This window comes from Maylandia zebra, linkage group LG15 (genome assembly GCF_041146795.1).
Source record: "Maylandia zebra isolate NMK-2024a linkage group LG15, Mzebra_GT3a, whole genome shotgun sequence".
NCBI classification, from domain to species: Eukaryota; Metazoa; Chordata; class Actinopteri; order Cichliformes; family Cichlidae; genus Maylandia; species Maylandia zebra.
In genome coordinates, this window is record NC_135181.1 from 22,680,693 (window position 1) to 22,697,402 (window position 16,710).

At 36.9% G+C, this 16,710-nt stretch overlaps 2 protein-coding genes across 2 annotated transcripts; both read left to right on the forward strand.

The window, feature by feature from the left end:
- Positions 1–3,133: 3,133 nt before the first annotated feature.
- On the forward strand, positions 3,134–7,906 carry LOC106675865 (uncharacterized). The gene is made up of 8 exons (XM_014411286.4): positions 3,134–3,266; positions 3,343–3,663; positions 3,787–4,059; positions 6,188–6,274; positions 6,376–6,404; positions 6,589–6,645; positions 6,741–6,809; positions 7,515–7,906. Exons 1-8 carry the CDS (start codon positions 3,137–3,139, stop codon positions 7,605–7,607), a joined length of 1,059 nt encoding a protein of 352 aa, XP_014266772.3. The 5' UTR covers positions 3,134–3,136; the 3' UTR covers positions 7,608–7,906.
- Positions 7,907–10,872: 2,966 nt separating this feature from the next.
- Positions 10,873–16,241, forward strand: LOC101472892 (uncharacterized). Its single transcript, XM_014411285.3, has 9 exons — positions 10,873–10,986; positions 11,192–11,527; positions 11,655–11,921; positions 12,016–12,132; positions 12,295–12,390; positions 12,498–12,526; positions 14,609–14,665; positions 14,770–14,838; positions 14,946–16,241. The coding sequence occupies exons 1-9, from the start codon at positions 10,923–10,925 to the stop codon at positions 15,045–15,047; spliced, it is 1,137 nt and encodes a 378-aa protein (XP_014266771.3). The 5' UTR covers positions 10,873–10,922; the 3' UTR covers positions 15,048–16,241.
- Positions 16,242–16,710: the final 469 nt, after the last annotated feature.

A 16,710-nucleotide genomic window follows, 5' to 3' on the forward strand; every position in this document is an offset into this window, starting at 1 on the left:
AAATAACCATATAGGAAAATGCCTCCTCCCCCACCCCCCGACACACACACACTTATTGTTGAAGGCGTTATTTGAAGTTGATGTACAGCTAGTGCTTTAACATTTCCACATCCCTTTACCACTACTTCTTTTTCAAGTACACATCAAGCTCTGACAGTTCATTTTTGTTCCTCAACACTAACCTGAGTGTTTCAAAATGGTGGGAAACCAGTTCAGTCACACACTCAGCGTGCTATAGTGATGGGTCGTTCGCGAACGAAATGGCTCTTAGAGTCTGATCTTTGACGTGAACGACGCGAGCCGGCTCCTTATCGCGAGCCATCACGTCTTTTTTTTTTTCATATTTTAATTTATATTTCATTGTGTTGTGGTTTGCAGTGTTTTGTGTTGTTTCACTTTAAATTTGTAAAACGAAAAAGCTGAAAATTTAAATAGTTAAAAGTTGAAATGTGCATAGTTGATTTTTGTATTATATGTTTTATTTATTACATTTTATGTGGAGTGAATAAATAAAAGTATAATTACGGTGGCCCCTAGAGACAAAGCACATACAAACTTCAAGTCACGTACAAACTCTGAAGCACGGACAAACCCTCAAGCACGTACAAACTTCAAAACACGTAAAAACACGTACAAACTCCGAAGCACGTAAAAACTCAGAAGCATATAAAAACTCAAAACACATACAAAAGACAACAGAAGTGCTCCAGGATGCTGGGCGCAGTGTTGAGCTTTTGTTACCTAGTGGCTACACAAGCCAGGAAGTACCAACGACCGGATTTGGTGTGTGGTAGTAACGGGTAAATGAACTTTTTTTTTAAATTATTTGAATATATATGAATGCTTGTGTATAAATACACAAACAACACACATATGCTTTCAATTGTGTCATTTAAGTGATCTAGTAGCTCTGCTTTGGAAGTTCAGTTCATGCTAGAAATGTGTTTTGGAGTTTGTACGTGTTTTGTCTCTAGGGGCCACCGCATATATTTATATATAAACATATATAAATAAAACCACTTTTTTTACATTAGTAATTCCTTTTGTGCATAATTTTATATTATTGTTAATAATAAATTAATTAAAGCAACAAAACAACCTGAAGAGCCGGTTCGGAGCCGAAAGAGCCGGCTCTTTTTAGTGAGCTGAACCGAAAGAGCCAGATCTCTAAAAAGAGCCGGAAATCCCATCACTAGTGTGCTAATCCTTTATGGCTCAGATATGTGGTAAACATTAGAGGGTTAAACCTCCAGAGCTGCTGTATTCTCACCAAACACTTCCCACTGACAAAAAGTATGTCAGTGGTGCTGACCACCCTTCAAACCTGGGCGATGAGATTATTATTTGATAATCTCATCGCCCAGCTGAGGAACAGTTTCATCAAGAGTCTCTCAGAGGACATACAGTGTAATACCTATATTGAATTTGCTGATTTTTTTTGCCTCCATGTTTATTAAAAAGACAAAACATAAACATTTTCAAACTGACTGAAACTAAATTGAAAAAGAATCGGGGTTAATACTTCCCATTCTGCGCCAGTGCACGGAGGCTTTTCATTGACCCATCGGTCAAAAGTGTGTCGGCCAACTAGACAAATGCTCTGTATGGCAGTTTACAAGTCCAGCCCTGTCCGATGCTTTGTATTGCACTTATGTATGGCTTGGATACTGCTCAGCCATGGAAACCCAGAATATGAAGATCTCTACACACTGTTCTTGACCTAATCTGAAGGCTACATGAAATTTGTAAGTAAGTAGCCATTGACTCTACCTCTGTGCCTCAGTGCGCTGATCCAATGTGTGGCTGAGTTGCTGTCATTCTCAATTACGTCACTTGTTACACTTGTGGCCATGGAAGTGATCAGAATACCAATAATACAAGGTCTTGAATGATTAGACCCCATCGTACCTTAATGACCTTATAATACCATATGACCACATTACAGCACTTTGCTCTCAGACTGCGGGCTTACTTGTGATTCCAAGAGTATTAAAAAGGAGAATGTGAGGCAGAGATTTAGCTTTCAGGGCCCTCTTCTGTGAAACCAGCTCACAGTTTGGATTCAGGACACAGATACCCTCTCTACGTATAAGATTAGGCTTAAAACTTTCCATTTTGATAATGCATATAGTTAGGGCTGAATCAAGTGACCCTGAATCCTCTCTTAGTATGCTTGTTCATAGGAGGTCATATGATTGTTGAGATTTCTCTGCTTCTTGTAGACCAAGTTAGCTAAACAACCTGAAATTTCTTCAGAACCCAGATCACCCATCACACTGAACTCATCTTTATTTTTTCTGATTTTTTGAAATCATCACGAGTACATCAATTATGTGCCTTTGATGCTCCACACACACCTCTACTTATAGGACATTGGTGGCTCAAAGAACAAAATCCCATTAAACTGGTAGCTTAATAAGTGTTTGGGCTGGAGTCTCTTCTGTAATGAACACTAACCTGAGGGGAGCTATGGAAACTCAGTCATGGCAACTAGTATCCTCTTGCAGAGGAAAAAAAAGAAAGTATTTTCCAAACCAAAGCAAAGGATGGCTTCCGAGCCTGTGTTGGATCTTGTGCATAAATGTGTGCATTCACTCCACTCTGCCTGCCTAGTGTTTTATTAAAATAAACAAACTTCTACTCTGTTTTTGGACATTGTGTGCTAACACTCTTATAACTTTCATTAGCATCATATTATCAGTTTTACTTTTGTTGATTGTAGACTTTCCCTCCTGTCGAACAGCTTCTTTTAAGCTGTGCTGTATATTAGTCTGAAATCAGAAATCCACTCAGATTCATCTGTAAAAGAGCTCTGCTGCTGTTGTGCCCACATTCTCACCAAAACACTTCCCCTTCAGTTCTCAGGAAAAAAAAGAGCAGTAAGTATTTACACAACTGCATGTATCATCTTCTCCTTTTTTAAGGCATCAAACACATCACAAATGACTCATTTTAAATTTGCAGGGTTTTTGACAGTCTGGTGTGACCTTTGACCTCTAATTTTCTTTAGTTCATGTAGTTATTAGAAACAACAGAATGCTGTGAATTAGAATTTTCAGGGAAAGGACTCTGAACGTTTTAACAGTTACAGTGAGGTGGTGAGATGATAACCACAGGAAGTCAGCACAGCCTCTACATGAAGCTCTGTTTCAGAGACTGTGACTGTCATTTTTGTGAAAAGCAGGAAGGAGAAAGACAGACAATGACGACTCAGTTCAAATGGATTAAATTCTTTTCATCAGTTTTACTAATGCTTCAAGTAACAGGTAAGAATACAAATACATTTATAAATGAAATTAGAAAAGTCAAGTTTACACAGTTGATTTGATTTTATCTTCACAGCAGCAGCAGTTGAGTTTATTATCAGGGATGAAGGTGAGGTCACTTTGTCATGTGAAAATGTGACAGATGATCAAGATAAATGTGACAGAACTACCTGGCTCTTCAGTAAATCAAACACAGCAACAATAACACTGTTTGAACACGGGGAGATTCACCGAGAGGCCAAAAATAAATCAGACAGACTGAGTGTTACAGCAAAATGTTCTCTGGTTATAAAGAAGCTCACAGCTGAGGATGTTGGTCAGTACACCTGCAGAAGGTTCAACAAATCGGGACAAAAAGAAGGTTCAGACTCTGTAGCTGAGCTGTCTGTTGTTAACCGTGAGTATTTCATCATAATGTTTTCAGATTGTTTGAACATCAAACTGAAACATTACAATAACTATAATTACAGTGATGATTACTGTAAATGTTATTCTTGTTCTCTTTTCTTTTCTTTAACAGTAACTGAACATAAGGATGATGACACAGTGACATTAAACTGCTCTGTGTCCACATATAAAAAATGTAAATACACTGTGAAGTGGCTCTATGGTAACAAAGACCTGAGGATGTCACAGTCTGCCTGCTCAGCCAGTGTGATCTTTACAAGATTTGATCACATTTACACATCCAAGAGTTCTGAGATGTTGAAGTGCCAAGTGACACATGGTGGAGACGTGCAGGAATTTATCTTCAGGATTCTATCATTTGATCAAGAAACACATGAGAATGCAAGTCAGTTCATACAATAACTTTATCTGTTATAAAAAGTAAACTATTTTGTGTGTTTTAAGGTTTCATTTACTTTTTTTTACTTTGAGAGTGTCTTCAGAAGATAAAATAGCAGGGAGTTGAGGTGCATGGTTGTGACAACAAATTCTTTGTTGAGCAGGCAGGGATATTGAATCCCTGAAATCAGGCTGTGTTACTTATGCGCTACTACTTCTTTGTACTCCTCGCTAGACCCCACCAGCCCTTCCTCACGTGGCACCACCACACAAAATATGACTCTCTTTATCACTTCTGAGGGGTTGAAGGCTGCTGGTCTATTATTTGCTCACATTGTTCTGTCATAATGGATTGCAAATGTGGAAAGTGTGGTCTGAGTAAAAAAACTAAACCCAATCCAAATAACAATAGAGATTAGCAAAATAAATCAGGAAGTAACTAAGTACTGAGACAGTGACTAACATACGAACTTGACAGAGAAGGGAAGGAAAAAGAACAAAAGACTAAACCAAATAACCTTAACTAGACTTGAGACTCGAGCTACTTGAACAAATGTTAACCAAGAATAAATAAACTAAGAACCACACGGAGCATTAAATACTAAGATGAATTGAAAAGTAAGTAAAACTCTATTCATATAACACCTGTTAATAAAAGGATCACAAAGTCTTCACAATAAAAAACAAAAAACAAAAACAAAGCAAAAATAAGGTTGCCTAAGTGCACGTCCAAAAGATTAATATTTTCAGTTGTTTTTGTTGGAAAAGTCCACAAACTATCATTACATTTCATTACATGGTAAAAAAATAATGCACTCATTTGCTGTCTGTGAAAAAAATAAAATAAAAATAAATAAATGCCATTAGCATTTCTTAAAACTAAATTGTTTGTTTTGAAGACAAGAAATCCTGTAGATGTGTAGTAATGGGACAAAAGAAAAGAGGGAAGGTAGTTTGATGCTTTTCCACAACAACAACCAAATGTTGAACTTTGACACAAGAGGCTGAACTTCATATTCTACTTCCTACTAAAAGTCAGTGAAAACAGTTGTTCAGTGAAGTTACAATCATGACCACGACCATAGCTATATGTCAGGAACGAGCTGTGTGGCAGCAGTTGTACCCAAAATACAGGACTCAGAAGATAAAGAATAAACTTAAAAGTTTATTTATTACTCTTACAAAATCAAAAAAAGCAGGTCAGGAGCAAATAGTCTAACAACTAGAAACCTTCTAAAAAAATATACTCGAGAACATTTGTGCTGGGTGGTCCTGGGACAGGGACATAAGAACATTAGGGAGAACACGACAACAGCAAAGGGAAACTGATACAACATATACATACAGCATAATGAAGGAACAATGCAAGAGGTGGAAGAGCAGCTGAAATCAATCACAGAAGAAGAGACAAGGGAAGCAGAACTAAATACAAAGCACTAGCAGTCAGAGACTATTGAAATAAGACAGCAAATAGCAAACAATGAGACCAGGACTAAGTCATATGAACTTGATACAAAGAGAGGATAAACAAACATGGAGACAAGATCGGAGGGACGCAATTGGAATGCAAGTGGGAAAAACAACCTACCATCAACAGTCAGGGGACTAAAGGCACAGATAACAGGAACGTAAACATTAGACTATAAACAGCTCAAACATAAATCCCATCTCAAAACCAAACACACAGAATGAGCATAAAGAACTGTTAAACAGGAGCACAGCACTAAAGGCAAGAAATAAACCAAACAAACTTATATATGAGTTAAATGAAAGAAAACCAGTGAAAAGTAAGAAATTACAGAAAGCAACACAGAATACAGAACCATAATGCAAAGATGATCAAAGATATAAAACTAAAGAACATGAACGTCCCAGAAACAACAATAAACCCTGTATTCAAGACTGAGCGACATGACAGCATGTTATTTTATTCAGGAAGGATGAACTTTTAATGAACTAAAGCAGGTTGTTTCCAGACCTTAACACAACCACAACAGTGTATAAATAAAAATAAGTATATTTGATTTATTATTTATTTGTTGATAGCTGAGTGTTCTCTTCTCTTTTACCTGCAGGACACTAAACAGACAGGAATCTGCAGCTGAAATTATCTTAATGCTTTTCTTTTTCTCCAGGATGGTGGATGTTTATTGTTGTACTGCTGGGGTTATTAGCACTGATAATAAGTGCTGTTATAGCCATCAGATGGAAGAGAGCTAAAGGTGAGAGTTTTCACCAGCCTGAACTTGTATGAACAAATGGAATGAAAAACCAGAATGAAATTTAATTCTAAAAACTTGAATTGATTTCTCTCTTTGTTTAGGAAAAAAAATGGAGACTAATGAAAATCCTGTGAGTTATATCATAATTTCTTAAACTTTGTTAGTGTACTCATACCACGGCCGTTCACTACAGTTACTGTGTTATATTTTTTATCATGAGGCCAGAAGATAAGTGTTTTTGTCAGCTTACCCAACTGACCTGGTGTGCTTACAGTCTGCTGTGTTTATGAGGCTTCTTTGTTTGTTTGATTCAGGAACTGAATTTAAACCCTGCAGTGACTCCGTCTGCTCCAGGAACCATTCAGGAATCTGTGAGATTAAATAGTTACTCGGCACTTGTATTTGCTCTCTTATATGTTGAATCTGAGCATTACTGAGCAGTCTCTATGTTGTCTTCACTGTGCAGGCTGCACCTGAATACCTTGTTCCCTATGCCTCCATCAGCTACACCAACAAAACCACCAGTAAAACGCAGGTAAGCTGTCCTGTTGGTTGTACAATTGATGTCAGTTAATAACAATAAATGAATAAGCTGGTTCTCAGGAGGATATTTCCTCTATTTTTTTAGGATTTTATTTCAGGATTTGTTGTTGTAACAACCCCTTTTTGTTCAGAAGGAGGTGCTGTATAAAAAATATACACTAAAACACAAGACATGGAGGTAATGAGTTGACATCATAACCTCCTGAGAACCATCCTAATTGATTAATGCCAACTCTAGATGTTACCAAATGAGGAACATGAGACCTGTGACAGCCTGATTGCATAAGAATAACAGCAGAAATGTGAGAAAGAAGGCTGAAACTCACATTGAGGAAGTGATATTACAGTATAATTACAGCAAAACATTAAATTATTGTGTCAATAACTCGTGAAGAAAAGAGATTGAGAGATATGATGTTTACATTCAGACAGATTCGAATGTCTGTGCTTTTTATGCTTGTGCTTTAGTTTATAGGTAAAAATAAAATGAACATGTTTATAACAGAAGGATTAAAAACGTCAGTTGGTTTTTCCAGTTTTATCGTGCGTTGTAAGTGTATAAATAATCTGTGCTTAGACATTTAACGGTCACATTTTTGTTTGTCTGTGTTGTTCTCAGGAGCACTAAGTGGAGATCTTTTATTCTTCTTTACTTTCTGAGATGTGATTATATTTCCTGTGTTGTGTGTGCTTCCAGGTTCGAGACAAAAATGAAGGTGAGAGAGTTACGTACTCCACTGTGAAAGCTTCCTCCATGGATCCCAGCAACCTCTATGACACCATCAAGTAAACAAAAAGCTTCTCATCTAAAAGAGCTGTTGGGTTGCTCAGTTGAAAAAGAGAAAGCTGGCACGACAATTAAACAAACATATTGTTACATACATTTATTACAGTGTGTTGTGATACTATCTGCAGGTGAAATGAAATAGTTGCTCGGGAGTTGATGCCATGTCAGATTTGGCAGTGATGGAGGGAAAGTTTATCTTGTCTATATATGTTCTCAACTTTCATTTCGGTTTTTACATATTTGTCACATTTACATGTTTCAGATCATCAATAATAATATAATATAATATAATATAATATAATATAATATAATATAATATAATATAATATAATATAATATAATAATTGGACAAAGACAACCCTAGTAAATACAAAATACAGTTTTTAAATGATGTTTTCATTTTTAAGGGGAAAGTTTATTCAAATCTACTTTGGCAGTCGAGAGTTTGTGATAACTGAAAAAATTTTATTTACATCACTGTGAATGTTTTTTTTTTATTATTGTTTGCATAACGTGCTGTGTAACCCAAGTAAGGTTGAGCTGCAAGGCATGAACTGATGGCCAGACATTCAGGAGTTTCTGGTAGAGAGCAGAATTTATGGTTTCATCAATTACAGCAAGTCGTCCTAAAGGAGCAAAGTATCCCCACATCACTGCCACCACCGTGTATGATTGTTGGTGTGGTGATCTTTCTATTAAATAATGTGTTAGTTTTATACCAGGTGTAACAGGTCTCAGATCTTCCTAAAAGTTCAACTGTTGTCTCATCAGTCCACAGAATAGTTTCCCAAAAGTCTGTGAGACTTCATGTTCTTTCTGGTCAGCAGTGGTTTTCTCATTGGAAATCTCCCATGTTTGCCCAGTGTGTTTCTTATTGTTGAATCATGAGCTCTGACTTTAAGTGAGACAAGTGAGGCCTGTGGATCTTTAGATGCTGTTCTTGGTTCCTTTGTGACAATGAGATGAGTTGGTGATGTGCTCTTGGAGTAGCTCTTTGGTCAGCTGGCCACTTGTGGGAAAGTTCACCACTGTTCCAAGTTTTCTCCATTTGTGGATATTGTCTCTTACCATGGCTCGCTGTACTCCCAAAGCCTTAGAAATGGCTTTGCAGTCCTTTAGAGACTAATAGTGACTTTGTTTCTCAGATGTTTCTTTAGATCGTGGCATGATGCGTTGCCTTTTGGGATCTTTTAATCTACTTCACTTTGTCAGACAGATGATAACTGGGAGTAACCAGCAGTTACAGTTAATTTTTAATTTAACAAGAAATTTTTAATTTAACATAGTAGGCTTGGGTGACTTTATTTCCCTTAATAAATAAAGACTTAATTTAAAGACTTAAAATTTTTCGTATTTACTCTGATTATCTAATATTAAATTTGGTTTGATCTGAAACCGATCCTATAGCTTTTTTATATGTTTGTTAAGTAACTGTCATGCACTGTATAATCTCAGGACTTTTCTTCTTCCTCTTTTTGAAGCACATTGAGCGTTTTGAGTAAAATGTAATAAACTTGAAATGACCAATATATGGAAGTAGGTATATTCATAATATTGTTTGAAGGGGAAAGCCCATTTTAGTGTTTTATCATTGAAACATTTGTGTAATGCAGTATAATAGTTAGCCATCAAGTTAGCATTAAACTCTAAATAGATACCCTTAACATAGACTATGCAGTACACACAGTGTATTTCACAGTGTCAGTCTAGACAATTAAAGAAATATAAATGGTAAGAATGTTTTAATGTCTTTGTGTGATGTCACTGTAACTCTTTTTTTTAGTATCTCTGTGTTGAGCTGCTTAATTTGCATAACATCATTTATCTATTTTAATTTTGTATTCTGTAATATTTTACTTTGAATCTGAGTAATTGTGAATTAAAGAAATTGTTTTTAAACTGAGTTTGTGGCTCATTTTACCTGTATATTGGAAAAGTAACTAATCAAAGTCAAAGTCAGCTTTATTGTCAAAAACCATATGTACAGATCATACACGGGAATTTGAAATTCCTCAGCCCTCAGTGTTACAATAAAACGGCCTAAAGATAATCCATGTGTTTGAAGTTTAATTCTTACAATAACTTCATCCTGTTATTAAAAACAAAAAAAAAATGTGTGATGTAATTTTAAGATGATGTCACTTCCATTCCTTTACTTGGAGAGTGTCCCCAAAAGATAAAACAGCGCTGGTCAGTGTTGAACAGTACCCTGCGCCTATCAGTGGTCGGTGATGGATTACTTTGGCTATGATCAGATCACTAACGCCGAACAAGTAAAAGAAAACAGGCTAAAATAATAAGTATACTAAAGTTTTCTTTCCAAGAATAAGTAAAATTTAAAAAACTAAATTGTTTGCATTCAGTAGACAACATCATGTAGAGATGTAGTGATGTGTAAGAAGGAAAGAGGGAGGTAAGTCTGATGTTCCTACAGAGCAACAATCAGATGCTGGACTTTGGCGCAAGAGGCCAAAGTTTATCTTTATTTATCTTAATGTCTTGTCTTATTTTTATCCTTATTTATCTTGTTCCTTCAGCCTAATTTGGCATTTGTTTATGGACAGCAAAGGAAGAATTTCATTGCACATAGAAATGCTATTTCTTCTGTACACATGACAATAAACACTTTGAATCTTTGAATCTTGACTTTTGCTTTTGCCAGGTTTGTTGTTGTAATGAGTTCTATTGTCCAGCAGAGGGTGCTGTAGGCTCAAAATAAAGCAGGGGAGGTACCGATCTAATGTGATGCAACTGCTCTAAACACAAGCACACGTGACAAAGGCCACATGTGATATCAGCTGTTTCTGTTTGATAACCAGTCATTTAAACACTGAAAACAAACTGTCACTGTGTGTGCGTGCGTGCGTGCGTGTGTGTGTAAAGTATGAAAATAAAGTACCCTCATGATATATATTTTTGAATTTTGTATGATAATTGTAGTAATAAACCTTATTCTGTTACACTTATGTGAAAATAAATATAAATACATTCATTCAAGTTTGTATGTAATTACAGCAAAGTGTAGACAGGTTAAAAACATGTTTGGGAGTTGAATTAAATACACTTAGCACAGAAACTCAAAGTGTGTTTTCTATGTTTTCACTAATTTTCATTCCAGATACAGCAGGTCAGTGTAAACTTAATACTAACTGTAGCTCTTTATTAATAGGGAACATGAAAGCGGTTGCATAAGAACAACCGCAGAAATGTAAGAAAAGAATGTTGAAAGTCATGATGAGGAAGTCATGGCTCCACAGTTACAGGAAAAAGATACATTTGTGTTTCAGAAGCTCAAGAAGAAAAGCGAGACTGAGAGACATGGCGGTTCAATCTAGATGGATTAAAATGGCTGTGCCTTTTATACTCATACTGCAGTTTACAGGTAAGAAATATGTACAATAGAGAAGGGTTTTTTTTAAACTCTTCTTTCTAATTTTGCTTTATGGAATCTTTATGTAGCATAGACAGCGATGCTGTTTATTTCACCAAAGCAAACAAAGATTAAATGAAAAGTAAATACATGTTAAGTGTGTAACTTATCTGCACTCGTGTAATGTAACATTTTCGATTCTCTGTTATATCCTCAGGAGCACTAAGTGGAGATCTTCCGCTCTCCTTCACTGTCAGAGATGGCGATAATGTCACTTTGCCTTGTAAAAACGTGATCAACAATCATCACAACTGTGACACTACCACCTGGCTCTTCACTGATTCAAGAGGCACACCAGCAGTAGAGCTGATTAATCTTGGACAAATCAAAGAAAAAGCCAAATCAGACAGACTGAGTGTTACAGCAGAATGCTCACTGGTTATAAAGAAGGTCACAGCTGAGGATGTTGGTCGTTACACCTGCAGACAGTTTAGAGGCAATCCAGGGAGACAGCAAGGTCCAGATGCTGTGGTTTCTCTGTCTGTTGTTAGCAGTGAGTATTTGCAACACTATATTTTGAGCTCAAACCATCCTGTTAGAACAACATGCTGACAAGTTACATTTTGAAAAAAGGAAACTTATATTTATTTGGTATTTCTCTTGAATTTCATCTTCACCAGTGACTGAACACAAGAAAGCTGATGAGGTGACTTTAAACTGCTCTGTGTGGACATATGAACGGTGCAAACACAAAGTGAAGTGGATCCATATCAGTGAAGCTCTGGATAGAGATTACTCAAATTTAAAAACATCGGAGTCTTCCTGCTCTGCTGCTGTGACTTTTCTGAATGATGCATACACTCATATATCAACTTATGACTTTAACTGTAGCGTAACAACAGAAAAAAAAAAAGAGCAGCTTTTTACCTTCAGCACTCAGTCATCAGGTAAGAAACCCGGAGAGATTCTGAAGAACTTTTCAAAATCCTTTTAAACTGATATACACAATAAACACCTGGCTGAATTTTGTTCTTTTTTCAGGTAAAGAAGCAGTAACAGCAAAATCATCAACAACAACATCAGCAACAATAACATCAGCAACAACAACATCAGCAACAACAACATCAGCAACAACATTATACGCACCTAGTATCCCAGGTGAGTTTTGTCATTTGTTTGTTTTCTTTTCTGCTTTTCCTAATAATAACTGAATGTCAATCTATCATTTTTTAAAGCACATGTTGTTTTTTATTTGTTTTAAATTATCTCAGATAATTAAAATATTTAGTGTAACTAAATACTTTATATTTTTGTATTCAGGTGCAGATCAGGTGTGGCTGTACATCCTTGTGGTTGTCATTTTAGTTGCAGTTTTAATTGTGGCTGTGAAACTAATCTGTTTGAAGAGACTCAAAGGTGAGATAAATTAAATTAAATGTCTCTTAGTGAGAAATCTGAATAAGGCTGAATTTTCTTTGTGGAGAAGCATCTAACCTTGTTTGTTTGTTTGTTTATCTTTTCAGGGAACAAAATAGAAGCAAATGGAAATGCTGTGAGTTGAAATTTTTTTTTTTTTTTTAGACATTTTGTATTCTCTAGATGAGAAACAATGCAGCAAGATAAACAGTGTTAATGGTTTTGTATTAAAACTCACTGGTTCTTGCAGCAAAAGATCAGGAAAAGGAACGAAAGAGGGAACAAAGCATTTTTGCTTTGCTTTTATAGTTATTAATGCTTCAAATGACAACCTGCTAACTGATGAATTTCTCTCTGACTGCAAAAAAGATTATATTAAAGGCCTCAAATATGGTGTGTATTGTGTGACTGTTGTGTTGCATTTTATCTATTTAAACTCTGGATTTAAAAAAAAGTTTGTTGCAGATGTTTCAACGCTCCCATGTTATTTATACAGTGGGGCAAAAAAGTATTTAGTCAGCCACCGATTGTGCAAGTTCCCCCACTTAAAATGATGACAGAGGTCAGTAATTTGCACCAGAGGTACACTTCAACTGTGAGAGACAGAATGTGAAAAACAAAATCCATGAATCCACATGGTAGGATTTGTAAAGAATTTATTTGTAAATTAGGGTGGAAAATAAGTATTTGGTCACCTCAAACAAGGAAAATCTCTGGCTCTCACAGACCTGTAACGTCTTCTGTAAGAAGCTGTTCTGTCCCCCACTCGTTACCTGTATGAATGGCACCTGTTTGAACTCATCATCTGTATAAAAGACACCTGTCCACAGCCTCAAACAGTCAGACTCCAAACTCCGCCATGGCCAAGACCAAAGAGCTTTCGAAGGACACCAGGAAAAGTATTGTAGACCTGCACCAGACTGGGAAGAGTGAATCTACAATAGGCAAGCAGCTTGGTGTGAAAAAATCAACTGTGGGAGCAATCATCAGAAAATGGAAGACATACAAGACCACTGATAATCTCCCTCGATCTGGGGCTCCACACAAGATCTCATCCCGTGGGGTCAAAATGATCATGAGAACAGTGAGCAAAGATCCCAGAACCACACGGGGGGACCTGGTGAATGACCTGCAGAGAGCTGGGACCAAAGTAACAAAGGTCACCATCAGTAACACACTACAACGGCAGGGAATCAAATCCCGCAGTGCCAGACGTGTTCCGCTGCTGAAGCCAGTGCATGTCCAGGCCCGTCTGAAGTTTGCCAGAGAGCACATGGATGATACAGCAGAGGATTGGGAGAATGTCATGTGGTCAGATGAAACCAAAGTAGAACTTTTTGGTATAAACTCAACTCGTCGTGTTTGGAGGAAGAAGAATACTGAGTCGCATCCCAAGAACACCATACCTACTGTGAAGCATGGGGGTGGAAACATCATGCTATGGGGCTGTTTTTCTGCCAAGGGGACAGGACGACTGATCCGTGTTAAGGACAGAATGAATGGGGCCATGTATGGTGAGATTTTGAGCCAAAACCTCCTTCCATCAGTGAGAACTTTGAAGATGAAACGAGGCTGGGTCTTCCAACATGACAATGATCCACAACACACCGCCCGGGCAACAAAGGAGTGGCTCCATAAGAAGCATTTGAAAGTCCTGGAGTGGCCTAGCCAGTCTCCAGACCTCAACCCCATAGAAAATCTGTGGCGGGAGTTGAAAGTCCGTGTTGCTCGGCGACAGCCCCAAAACATCACTGCTCTCGAGAAGATCTGCATGGAGGAATGGGCCAAAATACCAGCTACTGTGTGTGCAAACCTGGTAAAGACCTATAGTAGACGTTTGACCTCTGTTATTGCCAACAAAGGTTATGTTACAAAGTATTGAGTTGTATTTTTGTTATTGACCAAATACTTATTTTCCACCCTGATTTACGAATAAATTCTTTACAAATCCTACCATGTGGATTCATGGATTTTTTTTCACATTCTGTCTCTCACAGTTGAAGTGTACCTCTGGTGCAAATTACTGACCTCTGTCATTATTTTAGGTGGGGGAACTTGCACAATCGGTGGCTGACTAAATACTTTTTTGCCCCACTGTATATATTTATATTTCACGCAACTTAAAAGCTGCGGAGATGTAACGCATACACTAGACGAGTGATGCTTAAATTCTTCAGAGACCAGAATTAAATCAGTTCTTACATATTTATTTCTTCAGGGCCTGACCTCAAACCCTGCAGTCACTAAGTGTGCACCAGAAACCAGCCAGGAAACAGTAAGATTGCCCACACCACACCCAGAGCAGCTGTTGTTTCAATTTGTTCAAGAATGTGTAATTGCAGTAAGCTAAAAGTAGTAGTAACACTCTTCACTGTGTAGGTGGATCCAGAAGATGGTGTTTCCTACGCCTCCATCACCTATGCCAACAAGACCCACAATAAAAACAAAGTAATGTATATGATCAGAGTTTCAGCTTCATTGGTGCATTTATAAATGATGTTTTCACTGTGTTGTGTTACATCTGGTGAACTATCCTGTGCTCTGTGTGCTTCCAGATTCGGGGTAAAAATGACAGTGATGAAGGTGAGACAGTTACCTACGCCACTGTTAAAGCTTCCTCCACGGATGCCAGCAGCCTCTATGCTACCATCAAGTAAAGAAAAAGAGAACTTAAACATCAGATTGCTGCTTCTGTGAAAAAGCTTCTCATCTTTAAGAAAATTGGGTTTCCTCAATTTAAAAAGAGGAAGCAACAACTCAGCTGTGTGAGTCCCTGTAAATTGGCAGTAATTTATGAAAACGGATTTAAAAAAAAATAGATATTAACGTGTATAATGATATAACCGTTTTGTCTTATTTCCGTTAATATTTAAAGGGGAAATGAAATGGAATCATGGGTTGGGTCAGGGATATAAGACTTACAAGAACAGAATAAATAATGTTGCATGGAGGACATTTAGGAATGCAGTGCAGGAGGACATGCAGGGGATTGCTGTGACAGAAGAGGATGCTTGGGATGGGGCGAGATGGAGGCAATTAAGATAAAAAAAGAAGAAGTAAAATGACTGAATGAATGAAACTCTGAAAATCAAAAGGCCATATGAATCATGTCACCATAAGGAAGTAAGAAGGAAGTTACATGCACACATGAGTAACACTGCAGATAGATTAGGCCTTTCTGTTATTTTGGAGACATTTCCATGAGACACAATGAAATGAGCGGTATGTCTGTTTCAGCGTGTTGTGATGCCACCTGCAGGTAAAATGGCATAATTTTTGTGGATTAATATTAATTTTTAATTTGGAATTCATAGGGGATATGTTTATCATCTGTCCTCATTATGCCTAAAATGAACACAGCAATATCAAATGTCTCAATTATTGCCTTAGTTGCTTTCTTTGTTGTTGAACAGCCTACAGAATGCACATTCACAGGGTCACTTATGATAGATCATGAAAATTAGTGACTATGGTCAGACTGTTTGGAATTCTATAGCCCTTTATTATTTTATTCTATTATTTCTATTACTAAAATGTAATAGTTAATATTAAAAGTCTCAGAATTAGCTTTAAAGTATGTTAGGGCTGCAGCTATCTTTCCATCAATTAATCGAGTGATCGGATAAGAAATGCTTTTGTTTTATTAATGGCCAATAATAATTTACTGTAAATTTACAACAATTTACAGTACTCTGTTTATAGTAACCATTGTCCATATGTAAATATGTAAGAAAAATTGTGCATGTTTCTGTTCTGTGTCCTGTGTACTGTTTGTTTGTATACGTGTCTTTCTGGCTGCTGTTACAACCAAATTTCCCCTTGTGGGACAATTAAAGGATTATTCTATTCTATTCTATTCTATTCTAATTATTCAAAAGAGAGAAAAACAGACATCTTTCAGAATAAACTGCTCATTGGTTTACATTTTAGAAAATGCAATGTTTTAAAGTTTAACTGCATACAAAGACCCTGCCAACAAAACCCTTTGATTATATTTATATGCCATATTGAAATTGAAATTTTTAAAGAAAACATTGTATTAAATGCAAAAAATATATAAATAATATCAAGTAAATACACTGTCTACACTGAAGAGTCCTGAGTTTTGGGTCCTATTTCCCCACATCCCCACGGTCTGCCAGCGCAGTCCTTGACATAAACATATATCAGACTAAGTTAACTTAACAGTTCATCTAAATATTTTAATACAACTGCTGGAGGCTAACTGCTGATTTTACACAGTGTAAAATAAAGGGCGATGGATGGAGCAGCTACACGGTTCCCTTTGGACGCTATACACACGTTTTTCACTCTGTTTGA

What these genes read in the sequence shown, in the direction of transcription:
- LOC106675865 (XM_014411286.4), top strand. Translation starts at nt 3,137, where the DNA reads ATGAAGCTCTGTTTCAGAGACTGTGACTGTCATTTTTGTGAAAAGCAG. An exon ending in TGGAGACTAATGAAAATCCT is followed by an intron (nt 6,405 to 6,588) that starts GTGAGTTATATC and finishes TGTTTGATTCAG; the next exon opens with GAACTGAATTTAAACCCTGC. An exon ending in AAACCACCAGTAAAACGCAG is followed by an intron (nt 6,810 to 7,514) that starts GTAAGCTGTCCT and finishes GTGTGCTTCCAG; the next exon opens with GTTCGAGACAAAAATGAAGG.
- LOC101472892 (XM_014411285.3), top strand. Translation starts at nt 10,923, where the DNA reads ATGGCGGTTCAATCTAGATGGATTAAAATGGCTGTGCCTTTTATACTC. An exon ending in CTGTTTGAAGAGACTCAAAG is followed by an intron (nt 12,391 to 12,497) that starts GTGAGATAAATT and finishes TTATCTTTTCAG; the next exon opens with GGAACAAAATAGAAGCAAAT. An exon ending in AGACCCACAATAAAAACAAA is followed by an intron (nt 14,839 to 14,945) that starts GTAATGTATATG and finishes GTGTGCTTCCAG; the next exon opens with ATTCGGGGTAAAAATGACAG.